Source organism: Emiliania huxleyi, assembly GCF_000372725.1.
Source record: "Emiliania huxleyi CCMP1516 unplaced genomic scaffold EMIHUscaffold_7, whole genome shotgun sequence".
NCBI lineage: Eukaryota > Haptophyta > Isochrysidales > Noelaerhabdaceae > Emiliania > Emiliania huxleyi.
Genome location: NW_005196756.1, coordinates 77,880 through 93,913, shown reverse-complemented (window position 1 = coordinate 93,913; position 16,034 = coordinate 77,880). Strand labels below are relative to the sequence as shown.

The 16,034-nt window shown below is 65.8% G+C and overlaps 5 protein-coding genes across 5 annotated transcripts in view; 2 read left to right on the top strand and 3 right to left on the bottom strand.

The window, feature by feature from the left end:
• EMIHUDRAFT_461703 (hypothetical protein) overlaps positions 1 to 1,243 on the bottom strand; it is a gene marked incomplete at its 5' end in the record, with an annotated part of 8,331 nt that extends 7,088 nt beyond the window's left edge. Inside the window, 5 exons of the mRNA XM_005761733.1 lie at positions 142 to 217; positions 294 to 541; positions 608 to 765; positions 840 to 990; positions 1,100 to 1,243. Coding sequence (XP_005761790.1) covers positions 142 to 217; positions 294 to 541; positions 608 to 765; positions 840 to 990; positions 1,100 to 1,243 — 777 coding nt within the window. The remainder of the gene's footprint in view (positions 1 to 141; positions 218 to 293; positions 542 to 607; positions 766 to 839; positions 991 to 1,099) is intronic.
• A 2,572-nt stretch (positions 1,244 to 3,815) lies between these two features.
• On the bottom strand, positions 3,816 to 5,131 carry EMIHUDRAFT_414694 (hypothetical protein). The gene is made up of 4 exons (XM_005761732.1): positions 5,098 to 5,131; positions 4,645 to 4,964; positions 4,260 to 4,577; positions 3,816 to 4,169 (listed from the first exon to the last, which is right to left on the bottom strand). The coding sequence occupies exons 2-4, from the start codon at positions 4,954 to 4,956 to the stop codon at positions 4,098 to 4,100; spliced, it is 702 nt and encodes a 233-aa protein (XP_005761789.1). The 5' UTR covers positions 4,957 to 4,964; positions 5,098 to 5,131; the 3' UTR covers positions 3,816 to 4,097.
• Positions 5,132 to 5,194: 63 nt separating this feature from the next.
• Positions 5,195 to 6,502, top strand: EMIHUDRAFT_350519 (hypothetical protein; the record flags this gene model as incomplete). The annotated part of the gene is given in 2 exon segments (XM_005761731.1): positions 5,195 to 6,420; positions 6,431 to 6,502. A coding segment is annotated over 1 exon segment (988 nt), but the record flags the coding sequence as incomplete, so codon positions are not given.
• A 1,156-nt stretch (positions 6,503 to 7,658) lies between these two features.
• EMIHUDRAFT_432792 (hypothetical protein) lies at positions 7,659 to 8,563 on the bottom strand. Its single transcript, XM_005761730.1, has 2 exons — positions 8,499 to 8,563; positions 7,659 to 8,421 (listed from the first exon to the last, which is right to left on the bottom strand). Exon 2 carries the CDS (start codon positions 8,170 to 8,172, stop codon positions 7,744 to 7,746), a length of 429 nt encoding a protein of 142 aa, XP_005761787.1. The 5' UTR covers positions 8,173 to 8,421; positions 8,499 to 8,563; the 3' UTR covers positions 7,659 to 7,743.
• Positions 8,564 to 12,660: 4,097 nt separating this feature from the next.
• Positions 12,661 to 14,009, top strand: EMIHUDRAFT_448323 (hypothetical protein; the record flags this gene model as incomplete). The annotated part of the gene is made up of 4 exons (XM_005761729.1): positions 12,661 to 12,957; positions 13,025 to 13,189; positions 13,369 to 13,542; positions 13,681 to 14,009. Coding segments are annotated over exons 1-4 (906 nt in total), but the record flags the coding sequence as incomplete, so codon positions are not given.
• Positions 14,010 to 16,034: the final 2,025 nt, after the last annotated feature.

The following is a 16,034-nucleotide window of genomic DNA, read 5'->3' as shown; positions in this document are numbered from 1 at the left end:
GTGTGTGTGTGTGTGTGTGTGTGTGTGTGTGTGTGTGTGTGTGTGTATGTGTGTGTGTGTGTGTGTGTGTGTGTGTGTGCCTGCCGAGGACCAATCCTTGAGATCGAGGGCATCGATCTTTTCCGCTGTCGCCGTGGCCACGTCGATGGTGATGATGGCCGAGTTCTCCTGGAGGTTCACGTAGAGCTTGCTCTCGTCGGCCGACCAGGCGACCCACCTGCCAGTGCATGGTGGGAAGGGTTGGGGCAAGCCTTGCGCCGCAAAAAGGCTCGTCTTCACAGGCGGGGTGGCACTCTGGCTCGAGCTGCGTGGCCGGCGTGTAGGCGGCACGCGAGGCGCCGAAGTCGAGCTTGCTCGCAAACTCGCCGGAGTTATCGTCGTAGTACACCTGCGCGTTGAGCTCGAGGGGAAGGTGGACGCCGGCGGCAATGAGGCCGGCGTCGGTTGCGGCGACAGGAGCGAAGTTGACGGTCGTCACGGTGCCCCCGGCGCCGGAGGGGGTGATCCCGCTGATGATGCTCACAGAGCCCTCCGGGTCGACCTAAAAGGGAGGCCGGCGGCACAGTCGGAGGGGTGGGAGGGTGAAGAGCCAGTTCCCGCTGCGCACCAGGCTGCTGTCGTAGACGCCCTCGCCCTCGTTGGCCGTCGCGATCATGGTGCAGTCCGAGTTCCAGGCGATGTGGTCAGGCAGAGGCCCGACCGTAAAGGTATTCTTCAGGATGGGTGGCACGGCCAGAGTGGCCGCCTTGAAGAGCATGACAGAGCCTGCAACGCACGTCGGGCGGCGTCTCGGAAGTGGCCAGGAGGCCTAGGGAAGGGGGAGAGACACAAACGGGGACCGGGGTCCGTCTTGACGGCCGCGGGCATAGCGACGGCCAGAATCCCGCCGCAAATCGAGGCGTCGGTTAGTGACCGGCCGAAGCCCAGTGCGTGGTCCTTGAGGAGGTGCGGCGCGCTCGGGTTTGCGTAGCTGACGGCATTGAGGAAGCCCTGCATGCGGCGGTGGCGGGGGTGGGGTGGGTGGCGGTGGGCGTGAATAGCTGGAGGGCAGGATGTGGGGCGCTGCCTGCTCTGATGCCGTGTAGGCAATCTTTTGCACGGGGTCGTAGGCCGCCTTTTCGCCCGCGCCCATGCCGAACGCAAACGATTCGCCGTCGCCGTACGGAGCGTAGAAGCGCGAGACGAGGCTGAGCCCGGTCGGGTGTGCGTGTCCGTGCACGACGGCAGCGAGCGAGAGCGCCATCACACTGCGCATATCGCCGACGGAGGAATCCTGAAGAGGGATGAATTTGCGTGACACAGGCGCGTGCACGACAGCGTGCTGATCATTAAGGTCAGGCGCTGTAACCCCCCCCCTGAAGTACGCGTTCGCCTACTCGCTGGTCTCCTTTAAGCCTACGGGACCGGCCCCAGCTTCGGCTGAGTGAGGGCTGACAAGCGCGCGCCGAGCCCAATTTTCATTGACTGTGTGAGACTGTGAGTGTCGTGATGGGGTCCCGTACCACGCGGAATCGGCCCTATCCAGTGCTCAAGTGCTCAAGTGTCGTGATTTCTTGTTGGGTTTCAAAGATCTCTCTCTCCCAAAGTAAGTGCCTTCCTCCTAGTGGCCGCCAAAGGCGAGGAGGCAAGCGCCTGCTGAAGTGCGTGCGCCGCCTGCACCGTCGGCGCGTCCGAAGAGCTCCTCGAGCTCTGTCACTGCAGCGAGCTGTGTCGAGCTGGGCAGCCGGCTCACGCGCGCGGAGCGCGAAAATTTGGTGGTGGTCCCCCACACTTGAGCACTTGAGCACTGGATAGGGCCGATTCCGCGTGGTACGGGACCCCTCGATCGTCTCGCCCTCCCTCGCTGGTGTGCTCATTGGGGGGGGTCATAACAAACACGGTGCAGGATTGAGGTGCACGCTGCCGAAGCAGTGTCGTCCCCTCTCTCCCCGACGGCGATGGCGGTGTGACTGATCGAGCTACAAGAGGGACTTGTTCAGCAGGATCCGGGTTGGACTGGCGCACTACCTCACTGGGCCTGAGACCGCCGTGCGCTTCCCGTCACCGTCTCGGGTTTGTGTGGGATCGAACCACTCCGGGATGGGCAAGCCCACGCGCGCCGCCTCGCCGATCAAACGCACCGCTCTCCATCCACCGCAGTGACTTCTTCGGCGGCAAGGTTGGCGCTTTCAGCATCCTCGAGGACTACTACGACAGCTACACGAGCTACTTCGACTACTACGGCTCATACGGAACCTACGGCTCCTACGCCGAACCGCCTGAGTCTGGCTTGACTGCTTTCTCCACCTCGGGCGGTGCGCACGCCTTCCCCCCTCCAACGGCACTTGAAGTGGTTGCCGTCGTGACGCTTCTAACCGATAGCCCTTTGCTACATTAGGGGACATGACGGCCGACGTCTTTGGCTCAATCGTGCAGTCAATGGAGGCGCCACTCGCGCAGGTGATGGATATCTTCCGCGCCGCAGACGCGATGCAGCCGCAACGGTCAGCCGCGCGCGACTTCGCCTTTGCGGAGGAGGACGAGGACGAGGACGAGGACGTTACATCACACCCCTGTGGCGTGGAGACGGTGGAGCTGTGCCCGCGCGCCGTCGGCTCCGACGGGTGGGCTATCGACGAGATGCCCGAGATGCAGTCGCCACACACTCCCTGGTACTGGCCGGCCGTCTCCACCCTTCACTACTCCTACTCACTTACTCGAGTTGATCCCCGCAGCGTTGACCCCCCCCCCCCCCCCTCCTCTCGCCCCGCAGGCTGATCCAGTGCCTAAAGGCAAACCTCGAGCGGCTCTCGCCGCGGTGCAAATGCGCGCTGCACCAGCTCCTCGGCTCCGAAGTCGAGCAGACCTCCAGTCGGCTCCAGGCGCGGCTCTCCAGATGTGCAAGACGGCCACCTCCACTCCCAAGCCGCCTGCGACACATTCCGGACACCTTCGACGAGCACATGCCTCTCCCCGGCTCAGGCACCAGAGCTCAACTACGTCATCGACCTCGTCGACACGATCGACATTGAGGAGGTCGGTGGCCACCAGCACGCGCCATGCATGCTGCTGATGCCCGTCCTCGCCCTCTCCCTTTGCCTCATCTTGCTCAAGTGCGTTTCATCGTGCGCGCTCCTCGGCGAGAAAGTGGTCGTCATGGTCCCCGGCGAGGCCGCCGAGCCGCGCTCCGTCGGTGCCCCCCTTGAGCCTCTCCGAGTGAGCGACATTCGCTCGCAGTACATTGATGCTTTGCCCGGCTTCGTGCCCATCGCCCCCGTTGCCGAGACGGCCGTGCCGCCCTCTGAGGCTGGCGACAAGAAAACGCCCTTCCTAAAGCAATAGACAGCGGGGGTCTGGCTTTGGGGCTTGGGCGGTTGCGAGCTACGAGTTTGAGGCGTTCGCGGGCGCATCGCCAACCGTGGGCTGGGGGGGGGAGGGGGGGCGGGGGGGCGATGTTGCCGGAGGATGGCTTCTGTGAGTTTCGCCGAGGGCTTCTTGTCCGCGCGTCGTCTGGCGCACGGCGGCGGCCGCCCGGGGGGCCCGGGGGCAGGAGGGGGGGGGGGGGGTGAGGGTCTCCTGCACGAACCGGTCCACGCCGTTCCCGCGATCGCAGATTGGCCTGAGTCCCAGTCCCTGTGACCCCCATGGTTTCGAGGGACGAGGCGCTTGTAGTGGCCTGTTATCCTCGCGCCCACCCCCTTGCGCCGGACGAGTAGTGTGTGTATATGTGTGTATATGACCGGGGGGCGGGGGGGGGGCCGCACCCCGGCGCCCGGGAGAGCCTGGACCTGGAGGCGCCGCGCATGGCGCCGCCATGGCCATGGCAGGGACCTGCTCAATTTTACCCATCTCCTAGCCGTAGAGGTGTCCGTTTTCTTTACTGCCACGTCTCTCGACTCTCGGCCGATCGCAGCGAACTCTCTACTCTTTGAGTCTCTAACGTCTGTGACGGTGTGAGAGCCTCCGCCAACACCTCTAGAGATGCGCGGCAATTGTACTGCTCACCGGTACAGCCGTAGGAGCTAGGACCGGGCACGGAGAGCGAGCGGGCCAATGCATCCGCACCTCGCCCGCCTCAATCAAGCGCCCAGACGCGTCGGCTAGGAGCCGTCTCGCCTCTAATAGCCCCCGAAGCCTCCGTAGCCGCCGCCGCCGCCGCCGCCGCCGCCGCCACTTCCATCCTCTTTCGTCTGGGGGGGGGGGGGGGGGTGTCCCTTGTGGTGACGGAGGATGAGGGGGGCGCGGGTGCTGTGTGTGCGTGTGTGCTGGCGTGGCGGCACCTTCTCGATTTTCATCTCTCTCCCATCCATCCACGCCCCGTGGACAGCCTGGAGGGCGGCGTCAGCAGCCTCGACGGTGGCAAAGGAGACAAAGCCAAAGCCCTTGGACCAGCCCGTCTCCTTGTCGACGGTGATCTCCGCGCGCGTCACGGTGCCGTACTTTGAAAACTCCCGCCGCAGGTCCTCGGCGTTGAAAGCGTCATACTCGCCGCGCCGCATCTTTCGGACAACAAAGAGGTTGGCGCCCGGCGGCCCCTTAGTCTGCGGAACACCTACCGCCGTCGCATTGCCGCCGCCGCCGCCGCCCGGCCGGAACCCCTGCCACGCCCGGGGGGGGGGGGGGTAGCGATGGGGCGTGGGTGAGGATGAGAGAGCCGCGACTCGCCTCTGGCTTGGTGTACGTCGACTCGCCGGTGACCGAGTTCCAGTAGTAGGTGGCGCCATTCTCCGGGTGGACCTGCTCGGTCCACGCGGCGGCGTGCGGCCCGCCCGCCGGCCCGGAAGCCACGCCCTCGTTTGGGGCCGCACCGCCAGCGGGCGCCGACTGGATCGGCGGCGGCGCGTGCTGCTGCGGCGGCGGCGCCGCCGAGAGCTGCGCGTGTTGCTGCTGGAGTTGGGCGAGGGACGAGCTCAGCGTCGGTATTTGCGCCTTGAGCCACTCGATCTCACCTCGCAGGGCCTCGGTCTCGGTGGCCATATATGTGTCTGCGGCAGGGGAGGAGCGCGGGCGGTGGAGCGGCTGGGCAGCGCGGCGAGAGCGGCGGCGGGTGCGGAGAGGCGTGGCGCAGACCGGAGGCGGGCGGTGACCGGGAGGGGCGAGGACGGTGGCGGTGCGCACCCTACGACAAGATCAAAGAGTGCCCTCGAGCTGTCCCTCAGCGGGCTGCTGCTGAGAAAAAAGGGAAAAAAAAGCCGCGCCCCAAAGCTCAGTTTGGCCCTGCTCGCGCAGCAGGATCCGCAGCAGCAGGCCGGAGTAAGAGCCCCAATTAGGGGGGTTTGCCCGGTCATGAAGCTCGCGGTCTTGGCGGTGCTCACCGCCCACCGCTCGCCAGCTGGCAGCGTCCGCTCTATCGGCCGTGCGTCGCCGGCGGCGGGGCGTCTTCGCACCTTTCCGCCACGCGCATGCAGCGGATCTCAATCATACTACAGCCCGAAGCGGGTGCAGGGCGAGGTCGTATGGAACGTGCCGCCCCCACCGCCGCCGCCCGTGCAGAACGCCCTCTCCGAGGACGCCGTCCAGCGCATCCTCGAGCTCGTGTGGCGCGACTCGCGCATGGTGCTGCGCACAGCTCTGATGCGGCCACTTCCAGTGGTGATGGAGTTAGCGCAGGACCGGCTGCCTCTCGCTCGCTGGTACGCGACGTACAAGGCAGACCAGGCCGCCCTTTGGCTCAACGAGCAGCTCGCTGTCTCGCGGCCCTTTGCAGCAATGGCGCCCGCTGCCGCAGCCGCCGCGCCGAGGGAAGTGGTCAGGCTGGAGCGGCGGCTGGAGGTGTCACGCTCCACACTTTGGCCAACGCTGCGCGCGCTGCTGCTACGGCCGTCCACGCACCAGCGCATGGTGCGAGCTGCCCGGGAGCAGGTCGCCCAGTTCAAGGCGGCCGAGTCATCGCTCTCGCGTCTGCTCCGAACGCCACGCCGCGTCATGCTGCTGACCGCAGGCCTGCTCCGCTCACTCTCCTACACCCTCAAGTGGGTCGTCATCGAGCTCGTGCGGCGAGCGCCGCCCGGCAGCGGCACCGTTGGCGCGCGAGTGGCAAGTTGGCGCAACCGCCTGATCGAGCGCGGCATCCGGTACGGCCTCGAGCTCCAGCGTCGCGTGGAGCAGATCGAGGACGCACGAAGGTGGAGGCCGCCGCCGCGGTCGCTTGCGGTCCCTGCGCCCGCCGCGCCGCCCCTCTCGGCGACCGGCATTGCATCTGCCGCGGCACTCGAGGGGACCGTGTTGCTCCCGCCAGCGGCGGGCGGCTCGCGGCCCAGCGGCCAGGGTGCGCGCACGAGACGACGGTTCTTCGGCTGGTAGCGGGGGCGAACGGGAGATGCGCGAGGACGTGGAAAAGGTTGGTCCTCTTATCGTTGTTTCCCCTCCCTCTGCTCTCTCTCTCTCTCTCTCTCTCTCTCTCTCTCTCTCTCTCTCTCTGCCGTCTGATGTGAGAGAGTCCTACATCGATCTACACCTCTCTCTGAGAGCTCTGCGACTGTGTACCATTTTTTTCTTGTCCTTAGGATTATAGGAAACGGGGACCTGTTCCTTTTTACCCATCACAGAAGAGAGGTGTCCGTTTTTATTCATTCAGGAAACGGACGCCCTGGGTGTGCGCTGTGGCGGGTGTGGCCTCTGTTGGCAACACGCCTCAATGGTTGGGTAGTAGGGCTAGAGGGTCGCTCTACACTTAGCCTCTGCAGCGAGCGAGCGCTCAACTTAGCCCCCGCACGGAGCCGGGCTCAGACTTAGACCCTCATGGTCGGGGGCCATGAACTTAGACGACATAAGGCCAACTCCGGGTAAAACCCGGGTATACCTGGTTGAATCAGCTTTCAGGTTTACCCGAAAAATACCTGGACGCGTCCCGACCAACGTTTGCCGCGCACGACGCCATATCGCCTTCTCCCAGGGCCAGTGCGCTACTTGCGGCGCGCAACGCCTGCTCAAGTACGCGCAACGACCAACGTACCATATGCTGCCGCTATGCGTGCCTTAAGGCGGCTGCGGCGAAGCGGCGGGCGCGGCATGCCGATGGCAGTGCGGACGATGCGGTTGCGATGTGTTCTGCTTCAAGATCGTGGCGGTGCTTGGCATGCACTTCTGCGATCCCAATCAGCTCATCGCAACGAAGCAGCGCAACAAGCTGGCTGCTGCCAACAAGGCCCTATGCTACCTCACGCGCGGATCGTTCAATACAAAGAGGACCAGCATACACAGAGGCTTCTCTGACACGCGTCTGTTTGAGCTTGAGGCTATTTGTGAGAACTGTTTGGCTAGAAGTCGCCGAACATTGCGCTCAGGAGGCAGCAACGAGAACCGGAAGAGGAGGATGCTGAGGCGGCGATTGCTGAGCATGAGGAGGATCGATCGCCCGCCGCAGGCGAAGAAAATTTGGGGGCTGTGCCGATGTTGATCACGGGGCGTTGATCACGGTGGGAGCCTTGGCCCCAGGCCGTGCCACGGCCGACTTAGCCGATGTAAGAGGCTCCCGCTGATCTTAGACCGCGCAAGCACTCCAGCGTGGCTAGCCACACTTAGACCCATTAGGCCTCCAGGCTCAGAACTTAGACTACTACCCAACCAGTCACCTCAGTCACGCCTCTTCTAGAGGGGGCCGCTCCGTTGCTCTACGGAGTTAGCAGTTTCAGCTTCACCTCGCACACACATATTTTCATATAGATATAGGAAGAAATGAGTCATTTGATCCAAATGTGGTAAAAATAAAAACAAAACAGCGGTCCAACACAGGTCGATCACGTACACGTACACCCCCTTAGGTTAGGTGGCAGCAGAGGGAGCAGCGGCGGCGGCAGTGCCGGTGTCCGCGGCTGACGGCGCCTTGAGCGGCGCCGCCACCGTGCTGTCCGCGTCGCCAGTGCCGGCGGGGGCAGTGCCGGCGGTGAGCGCGGGGTCGCGGGTGGGCGCACTGGCTTGGAGTCGACATATCAGCTTGCAGATTCTCAGCACGCACGGCATGCCGCGTGCACTGCCAGAGCCCGTCTCTGCGCCAACCGGCAACGCCCGGAGCTGGGGCGTCTCGTCGGCTCGCACGGCCGGCTGCTGGACGAGCGGCGCGTCTTGCCGCAAATCAACGGCAAGCCCACCCTGCTGGACGCCGGAGATGGACGGGGCGGCGACCGGCACAGTCATTGGGCGAGCCGCCACAGCGCCGGCCTGATGGCCGAACGGCGCAATCGCGTGTCCCATGCTCGGCCCATGCTCAGAGTGTTGCTGGCGTGCCGCCGCCGCCCCGCCTCGCGGCTTCTGCGCCACTGAACGCCCCTCGTCCACCACCGCCTCGGGCTCCCAGTTGAAGCTGCCATCTGCGAGGCAGTCGTAAAGCGGGTCGACTGCCTTGCGCTTCAGCAACCGCAGCACCGAGGCGATCGCGTCGACAGTCGAGGGATGCACCCCCTTCTGCAGGGCGAGGGACTCCTGCCTTGCTCGGCGGTGCACCTACACAGGCCGCGGGGCGCACACACGTCAACGCGTGTCAGGGAGGTGTGTCGGACGCTGCCGGGTGGCGGGGGCACCCGGCTCGCGTTGCGCAGCTTCAGGATCCAGTCCGCTTGCTGGTGGCTCTCACGGCGGGCGAGCGACCACAGCGTGTAGTCGACCGTCACGTGAGTCCCCGGTGTGAGGCTTCGCTTGGCCACCACTGCGAGACGCGGTAGGCCGGAGACCAGCCTGCGGGCAACATGCCGCGGGTGGGCGTGGCGTCGAGTGCCATCGAGGACCCGCTGGAGAGGGGCTGGGAGTGCGGCAGCGGCGCGCGCCACGGTTGCAGCTCGCAGCTCGGATCCATCGAGTGCTCAGCCAGCCTGGCCGCAGAAGCGATGCGCGAGACGTCGAGGGAGAGAGGGGATGCACCGAAGCTGAGCAGGCAGATGTGCGATGGCCAGATAGCTCCGCAAGTGGCCAAGCCCTCGGCGAGGTCTCGCCCATTCTCGACCACCTGTTCCCAGTCGGGAGGCGTCGACTTATCGAGCCCCGTTATCCCGCCGGCCAAGTCTCGGCTGCGTCTCAACCACACCTCCCCACGATGCTCCAGCACGAGCTGGCCGGGGCGGACGCTCGAGATGACGATGACCCGCCGCCCGTTCTCGCAGAGGGAGAGCCGCGCCCACCGATCCGCCGCCAAGTCGGAGCGGAGCGGCTCGGGCGCCTCGGCGAGTCCCTCGACGAGCAGCCGCTTGTTCTGGACGCCCGAGTAGTCGTTAGCATGGACGTGCCCAAAGTGTTGCGCCGGCGGCAGGATGGGGTACGAGGAAGGCGAGAAGGGGAGGGCGACGCCAGCCGACGCGATGGGCAGCTGCAACCGCTGCGCGTTGCTGCGCACCGTCTCCTTCATCATGTCCTGCAAGCTTGACATGTGCTCGTTGATGGCGGCGATCCCGTTCGGCAGCTCCATGCTCACCTCCTGCAGGATGGAGATCATTGAGCGCCCACCGTGCACCTGCAACGCCGTATAGAGCCGGCGGACCGCCTCCGGAAGGCGCGGCAGTGAGGGCAGGGACGTCGCCGTCGATCGGCGGAGACGGCGGACAGCCTGCTCGAGGGGGTGGGGGAGAGCTCAGCACTGGTGCAAGCGCACCACAAACTCCGACCTGGCATCTGGGGGAGGCGGAGCGTGGCCTGCTTGATGAGGGCGTGCATCGGCTGGCGGAGGGGCGCGGCAGGCGCGCTGCCGTGGAACAGGTGGTGCAGCCGCTTCTTGGAGACGGCCGTGGCGATGATGTCTATCGCCATGGCCGAGAGGAGGTCGGAGAGCGAGTAGGGCGTCACCTGCCGGCGAATCCATGACAATGGCGTGCTATCGCTCAACGGTCCGCGGCGACGGGCGGGGGGCGACGGGCGACGGGCGGGGCTGGGGGGGGGGGGGGTCCACCGCAGCCAAATGGGCCACCCCAAGGTCGAAGACGAGATTCACCATCGCCTACTCGTGGGGGTAGGAATCGCTTCGGCGCGCCACGTCCGAAGAGTCGAAGGCGAGCCTCCTCCTCTCACCACGAGGGAGGGCAGGAAGCCACGATTGCAGAGCCTCTCGAGGAATGCGTCCGATTCGACGAGGGAGCCGAAGATGCGAAGCAGCGGCGAGCAGCCCGTGTAGCACGCCAGCAGCGATGCAGTCACGCCGAGCTCGAAGCCAGCCTTGAGCGCGAGTGCGAGCGTGAGGGTGAGGGCAGCGTTTTATCCGCTCGAGGCTAGCAGGCGTACCTTGATGGTCGCGAGGAAGCTGTCGAGGCGCACGGAGCGGCCGACGTCGGCGATCGCGCGACTGAGAGCCTCCTGGTCGCTCGCCGCCACGGCAGAGGTGGTGAGCACTCCATCCCAGAAGCGGTGCAGCACCGTGCAGCCCCGCTCCGCCCCGAAGCGCGAGACAAGGCCGATGGAGGCGTGAAGCACCTCAGTGAATGCGGGCAGCACGCGCAGCTTCGAGCAGAACTCGCGCGCGGCGGGCAAATCGGCCGAGTTGCACGGTGAGACGAGCGAGACGAGGAGGTTTATGGAGGCTTTCGCGCAAAAGTCCACCCGCACCCAGAAGGAGGCGAGCGCGAGCAGATTCTCCATAAGGGTGCCTAGAGGCAGACCTCGAAGCTAGAAGGAGCCAGGGGCGCGAGGAAGGGAAGGCTTTTCATCTCCGCGCCGCTCATCCGGAGAATAGGGAGGACAAGCGTAGACCTTGGGGTCGAGCGTGCTGAAGTGATGGCAAACAGCGTCGACAGGAGCTCCTTGAGGGCCTGGGCATGAGGCGAGTCGTGCACGTTCTGCGTCGGGCAAGTGCCGCTGATCGAGAGGAGCGCGTCGGTCAGATCGAGAGTGCCCGTGAGCGGCCCTCCCTCGCCTGGCCCAGATTCCTCGCCAAGATGGACAGTAACTTTGGGCCAAGCGTTCCCGTCCGGGCTGGTGTCGGTGCTGATCGACAGCCTCTTCTCAAGCGCCGCGGCCGGGAGCTGTGACAGGCGGATCACCAACGCGCTCGCGGAGCTCGCGTCGAGCGTTCCTCCGGTGCGGAGCATGGGCGCGGACGGCGTCGCCATGAATTGTCCGCGGGAAACACGTGGGCGCCCCGCCAGCGTGCACTGCCTTCACCGACCTGTTCTTCGACCTGGGTTCCAACTTTTCCGGGGTGTGGTATGGTCCAGCCCGCCCAAAGGGGTGGGGGTATGGTCCTGACCGCCCAAGACTAGCCCTGCCATACCCCAAGCAGGTCTGCCAGAGGTGGGGGGGGGATGGTCTTGAGCTGCGTTGGCCGATGCGCAAGAATTTTATAACGAACCTCCCTCGCACGACACTGGGCACGGGACTGGCGCGCACTGGCACTAACACAGGTACACCACGGGAGCCGCCTAAGCGAGCCGACTCCTGCGAGGACGCTGGACGGGGAGGCACTTATAGCCCAAGAAATACGAGGCCTGCCTGGACGTCACGAGCCCATTCTCACTAGCCCTGCCTGACCCGCAGCGAGGCCGCTCGCGTAGGAGCCCCTCAGATGAGTGGTCAGATGAATAGATAGTGCCCGAGAGCGAGGGTTCCGGGGGGGAGCACAAATCAGGTAGGACGCCCAGCCCTAGGCAGGCCCAGCCAGCCTTGCCCTCGCTCGTGCGTCGTGCCGCCGAGTGCGTATCCTCAGCGTATCCTAATGCGAGAGAGATCCCCTGTGCCCTGTGCCCAGCCCTCTCCGCGCCGCGATGCGCCCCTTCCCCTCGCTTTTGCAAAATCCTGCAAAAGGTGGGGACGTGTCTGTCCTCGACCCACAGCCCTACAGTAGGCCTGCTTGGGATGTCTGTTTTATTTATTTATTCACGTCCTGCGAGAGGGCAGAGGGGCGGGGTGCGCGCTGTACCTCGGGGTTCGTGCGTCGCCCATCTCTCCGGGAGATGTCTGCTCGAGATTTATTTATTTATTTAGGAGGTCGCGCGGATGGATCGGGGCGGGCGGGGAGGGGTCTCGCTCGGTTTCGTGATGAGGCTAGTACTTGCCTTTCGGGGAGGGGCCTCGCTCGGGAAAGGCGAGGCTAGCTCAACCCAACGTACGTCTTTCTTCCCTTCCTCCCTCGCGAGGCAGCGAGTAGTAGGCAGCGAGCGAGTGACGAGTGTAGGTGTAGTGAAGGAAGGTGGAGGATTGTTCAGAACCGCGGCGGCGAGCCGCCCCACGGGCCGCTCACAGGAGAGAGAGCTGGGGGCGTGAGTGAGTATTCTTGATACGAAACCACGACGACACACACACAACAACACCGCCTCGCGCGCAAAGTCGCGCGCGGCAGCGTCGACCGCACGGCCTACTCGCCCAAGTACTCGCTCTCTTTTATGTCCCACCATGCAGAGCGCATCTCTCTCTCTGTTGTGCGAGGCGTGAACCGCGCCATTCGCTCTCACCTGGCAACCCTGTCTGCACGTCTCGCGCGCGCGTGAACAGGGCTCCAGGCCCCAAATGACGTGTGAGTGTTAGATTTGTTTGGTATTGCTAAAAATCTCTCTCTCACACACAGCTGGGCCTGGGGGAGTCGCGGCACTACCGCGCTCTACACTCTACATGCTTCCCCTTTCTCCCGGCCGGGGTGGGGCACGCGGGGGGGGCGGCGGGTGTGTGGGATGTCTGTGGGCCCGAGAGCGATATGCCATGTCCGCCTTGCGTTGTTTCAAAACATCGAGTCTAACAGAAAAGAAAACACCTCCCATCGTTCAAGCTGGTGCTGGCTGCTGGCTGCTGGTGCTGGTGCTGGTGCTGACACCCAAACACCCCCGGCTCATGTCGACCAAGACGAAGGGCCGCCGCCTGAGCGGCTGGAAGGCGGAGGACGCGCAGAATCTCATCGAGGAGAACGACGACGAGTCGGAGCGCGTCGCCGCCGCCAGGCAAAAAAGCGAGGAGGCGGAGCGCCTCGCGCAAAAGGCGCGGTCGCCGTTCAAGGAGACGCCCAACCGAAAGGCGCGGACGGCTGTGCTCACCGACATGTACTCGGACGCGATACAGATGTGCGCCGAGAACGTGCGTCGCCGCCCCCCGACCTTGTCCCCCGAACGCGCGGCTCACTCGTGGCGTCACGCAACACCAGAAAATCAACGAGAAGAACACCTGGGCGCTCGACCTGATTGACCACATGGGACGGATGATCGAGCAGCCTTCGGCGGCCGGAAACGAGGCCGCGATGACCAACTTCCAGTTCGCCTCCTCCACCCTCGACGCGGGCGTGAAGATTTACGCGTACCGCGTCGACTCGGTGACACCCCCCAGAGACCGCAGTGCAGCCGCTCTCGCTGCGCGGTCGCCCGCCTGCATCCTCGCCTTGCCCATCTCTAGACTCGCCACTCGCCTAGCACGCCATCGCGCAGGCCGGGCCCACACACGGCGGCGCCACAGACTGCGGACACCCTCTCCCGGCACCTCACGCGGTCGCAGGTCTACAACGAGACCTACAAGCTCATCGGCGGGCTGAATCGCGCAAAGGGCGGTGAGGTGGCGGACGGGGCGCTCGACACCGACTCCGTGGCGGACGCCGGCGCGCCGGAGGGTCCCGGCACCAAGGAGGCACGGAAGCCGCGCCGCGCCAAGCCCCCGAGCAGCAACCTCGAGGCCAGCACTAGCTGACGTAGACACTTCTTGCACTCGGAAGGCACTTCCGAGGCCCTCCAGCCCTCCACGGTACCCTCGCAATGCGCCCCATGCACTGCCCTGCGCCCGGGGCCTGAAGCCTCGTCCTCAACTGGCCAGGCGAACCCGGCGTCGCTCGATCTCAAGAAGCTGGAGATGTCCTTCGAGGTTGACCCGCTCTTCCACCGCACGTCGGCCAAGTTCGACGAGGGCGGCGCAAAGGGGCTCCTTCTCATCAACCTCGCTGTGCGGCCCGGCTGCGCGCTCTCGTTCGACTCGTCCGGGACATGCGCCGCCGCGCCAGCGGTCGGGGCGCCGCCGCCCGTGCGGGTGCCATTGGCGCCGCTCGCCGCATTGGTGCCCAAGCAGCTCTCTGAGAAGCACGTGTGTGCCGAGCTCTGCGGCATGGTCGGATCGCTCCGCACCGGCGTCACTTGCACCGACGACGCGGAGCCCGAGCTTGCCACCGCTGCGAGCGACGAGGACGATTCGGACGGCGACGCGGCGGCCGGAGGCGGGTACGACGATGACAACGACGCGCTTGGTACCGCGGACTTGGGCGCCGATGCCTTCGACGCGAGCGCCGACCTCGGCGGAGAGCCAGAGCCCCTCGATGCCGCCGAGGCGGCGCGCGAGGCGGCGCTCCTGCGCCAGTTGTCGACCGATGGGGAGGGGGAGACCGCCGTCGCCGCCGCCTTCATGTCGCTGGACGAGCTGGCGTGGCCCTCGTGGCACTCGCCAAGGGGCGATGGGTGGCTGGGCTCAGAGCAGCGGCGGTTCGCCGTAGGTTGCCGAGTCGCACCCGACAGAGCGCGGCACCGAGGCGGTGAGTTTGAGCCCCCCCCGCCCGCGTCTCGCGCCCCCTCCCGCTCCTCGCAACCCTTTCCCCGCCGTCCAACCACGGTTCCGCGGCGACTACCCCCATGCTCACAGGAGGAGGGCACCGGTGTCGCCGACACCGAGGCGGCGGCGCGCGAACGCGTCCAGCGGCTGCTGCAGGTTGGCCAAAGGTGGGCAGGCCCGGCGCACTGGAAGTTCGGGAAGCCGGCCGGCTCGGGCGGCGGCGGCGGCGGCGGCGGCGGCGGCACGGCGGCAGCTGCGCCCCCAAAGCGTGGGAAAGGGAAGGCACCTTTTGCCATCGACTTTGGCCGCTCGACGGAGGTGCTCGCCTCGCTGCGCGCGATGGAGACGCAGGCGCAGCCCACGCGCTTGCGCCCCCACCGCCCCCACTGCCCTTCCCACGACTCCCCGCCACCCTCCGACGAATGCAGGCAAAGGGAACGACGCTTACCGAGGCCGCACTCGCCAAGGATGGCGGATCGTGCTCCACTCTCCCCCCTGACCTCAACTGCACGCCCGAGGTGCGTGCGCGCCTCCTCCGCGCGGCCCAGACGACGCCCCTTTGGCGGCACCTCCGCGCCTTGAACGTGTCGTCGTGACACGCGGTGGCGGCGTCCACTTGCATGGCCCGTCACATTGACGCACCCGATGATGCGCATCACAGGTGCTCTCCTGCCTCTTTCACAAGCCAGAGACGCGCCTCAGCCGCCGGCGCCGCCGGCTCCAGCCGAGCGCATCCGTCGCTGAGGCTGCCGAGGGCGGAGATGCGGGCGGCGCGGCGGACTACGAGAGCGACGGAGACGATTGGGCGCCAGCCGATGGCGGCGAGATGGAGGACGAGACGTCCGTCGATGAGGGGGCGCACGCCGACGCCCTCGTTTCCGGCGCGCCCGTGGCGGCGCCACTGCAGCTCGTCGCGGAGCCGCAAAAGGTGCAGACACCCCGGCGGTGTTGGTCGTGGTCTCCGTACTGAGGCTGCCGCCCTGTCTTGTCAGGTGGCGCAGATCAAGATCGGCTACGCAAAGGTGGCCAAACAGGTCGACATCAAGGGTCTCAAGACAGGGGTGTGGGAGCTGTTGCAGGATGTGGACAGCGAGGCGCGCAAGGCGGGCGCGGTGCAGGTGTCCTTCCAGGAGGTGCTCCAGCAGTTGCCGTCCAAGGTCGAGGCATCGCAGCTGCCGGACGTCTCGTTCGCCTACTGCTTCATCTCGCTGCTGCACTTGGCAAACGAGCGCGGCCTCGAGATCGCCGACGACAAGGATCGGCTCTCGGACCTTCGTGTGACCATGCCGCGGTGAGGGAGTGGAGGGCCGGTGCATTGGCGGACGCCGCTCCGTGGGGTGTGTGCTGCCCCGAGCTCGGGGCACGTCCCGGTTGACTGTTGAATGCGACTCTACGACTACGTAGCAGCCCACTTGAATGGCACTGCTGTCATGCATGTGTGTACATCAGTGAGTCCCCGGCATATCCGATCGGGCCTAACTGTTTAACCCTGATTTTTACGCTCTGCAATCAATTATGGTCAAAATCTCAAAGTCAAACCTCGCCGGACGCCGCGCGGGCGCGCCGCCGCCGGCCCTCTGCGCTCGAGCCATCGCACGGCATTGCGCCTGGCCAGCCTCGCCTCTCTCGGA

Excerpts from the sequence above, each read along its gene's own strand:
- EMIHUDRAFT_414694 (XM_005761732.1), bottom strand. The coding sequence starts at position 4,956 with ATGGCCACCGAGACCGAGGCCCTGCGAGGTGAGATCGAGTGGCTCAAG. Across the intron at positions 4,578-4,644 it reads CGACGTACACCAAGCCAGAG|GGGTTCCGGCCGGGCGGCGG; the intron begins GCGAGTCGCGGC and ends CGGGCGTGGCAG. Across the intron at positions 4,170-4,259 it reads GAGAGATGAAAATCGAGAAG|ACGAAAGAGGATGGAAGTGG; the intron begins GTGCCGCCACGC and ends CCCCCCCCCCAG.
- EMIHUDRAFT_432792 (XM_005761730.1), bottom strand. The coding sequence starts at position 8,172 with ATGGGACACGCGATTGCGCCGTTCGGCCATCAGGCCGGCGCTGTGGCG.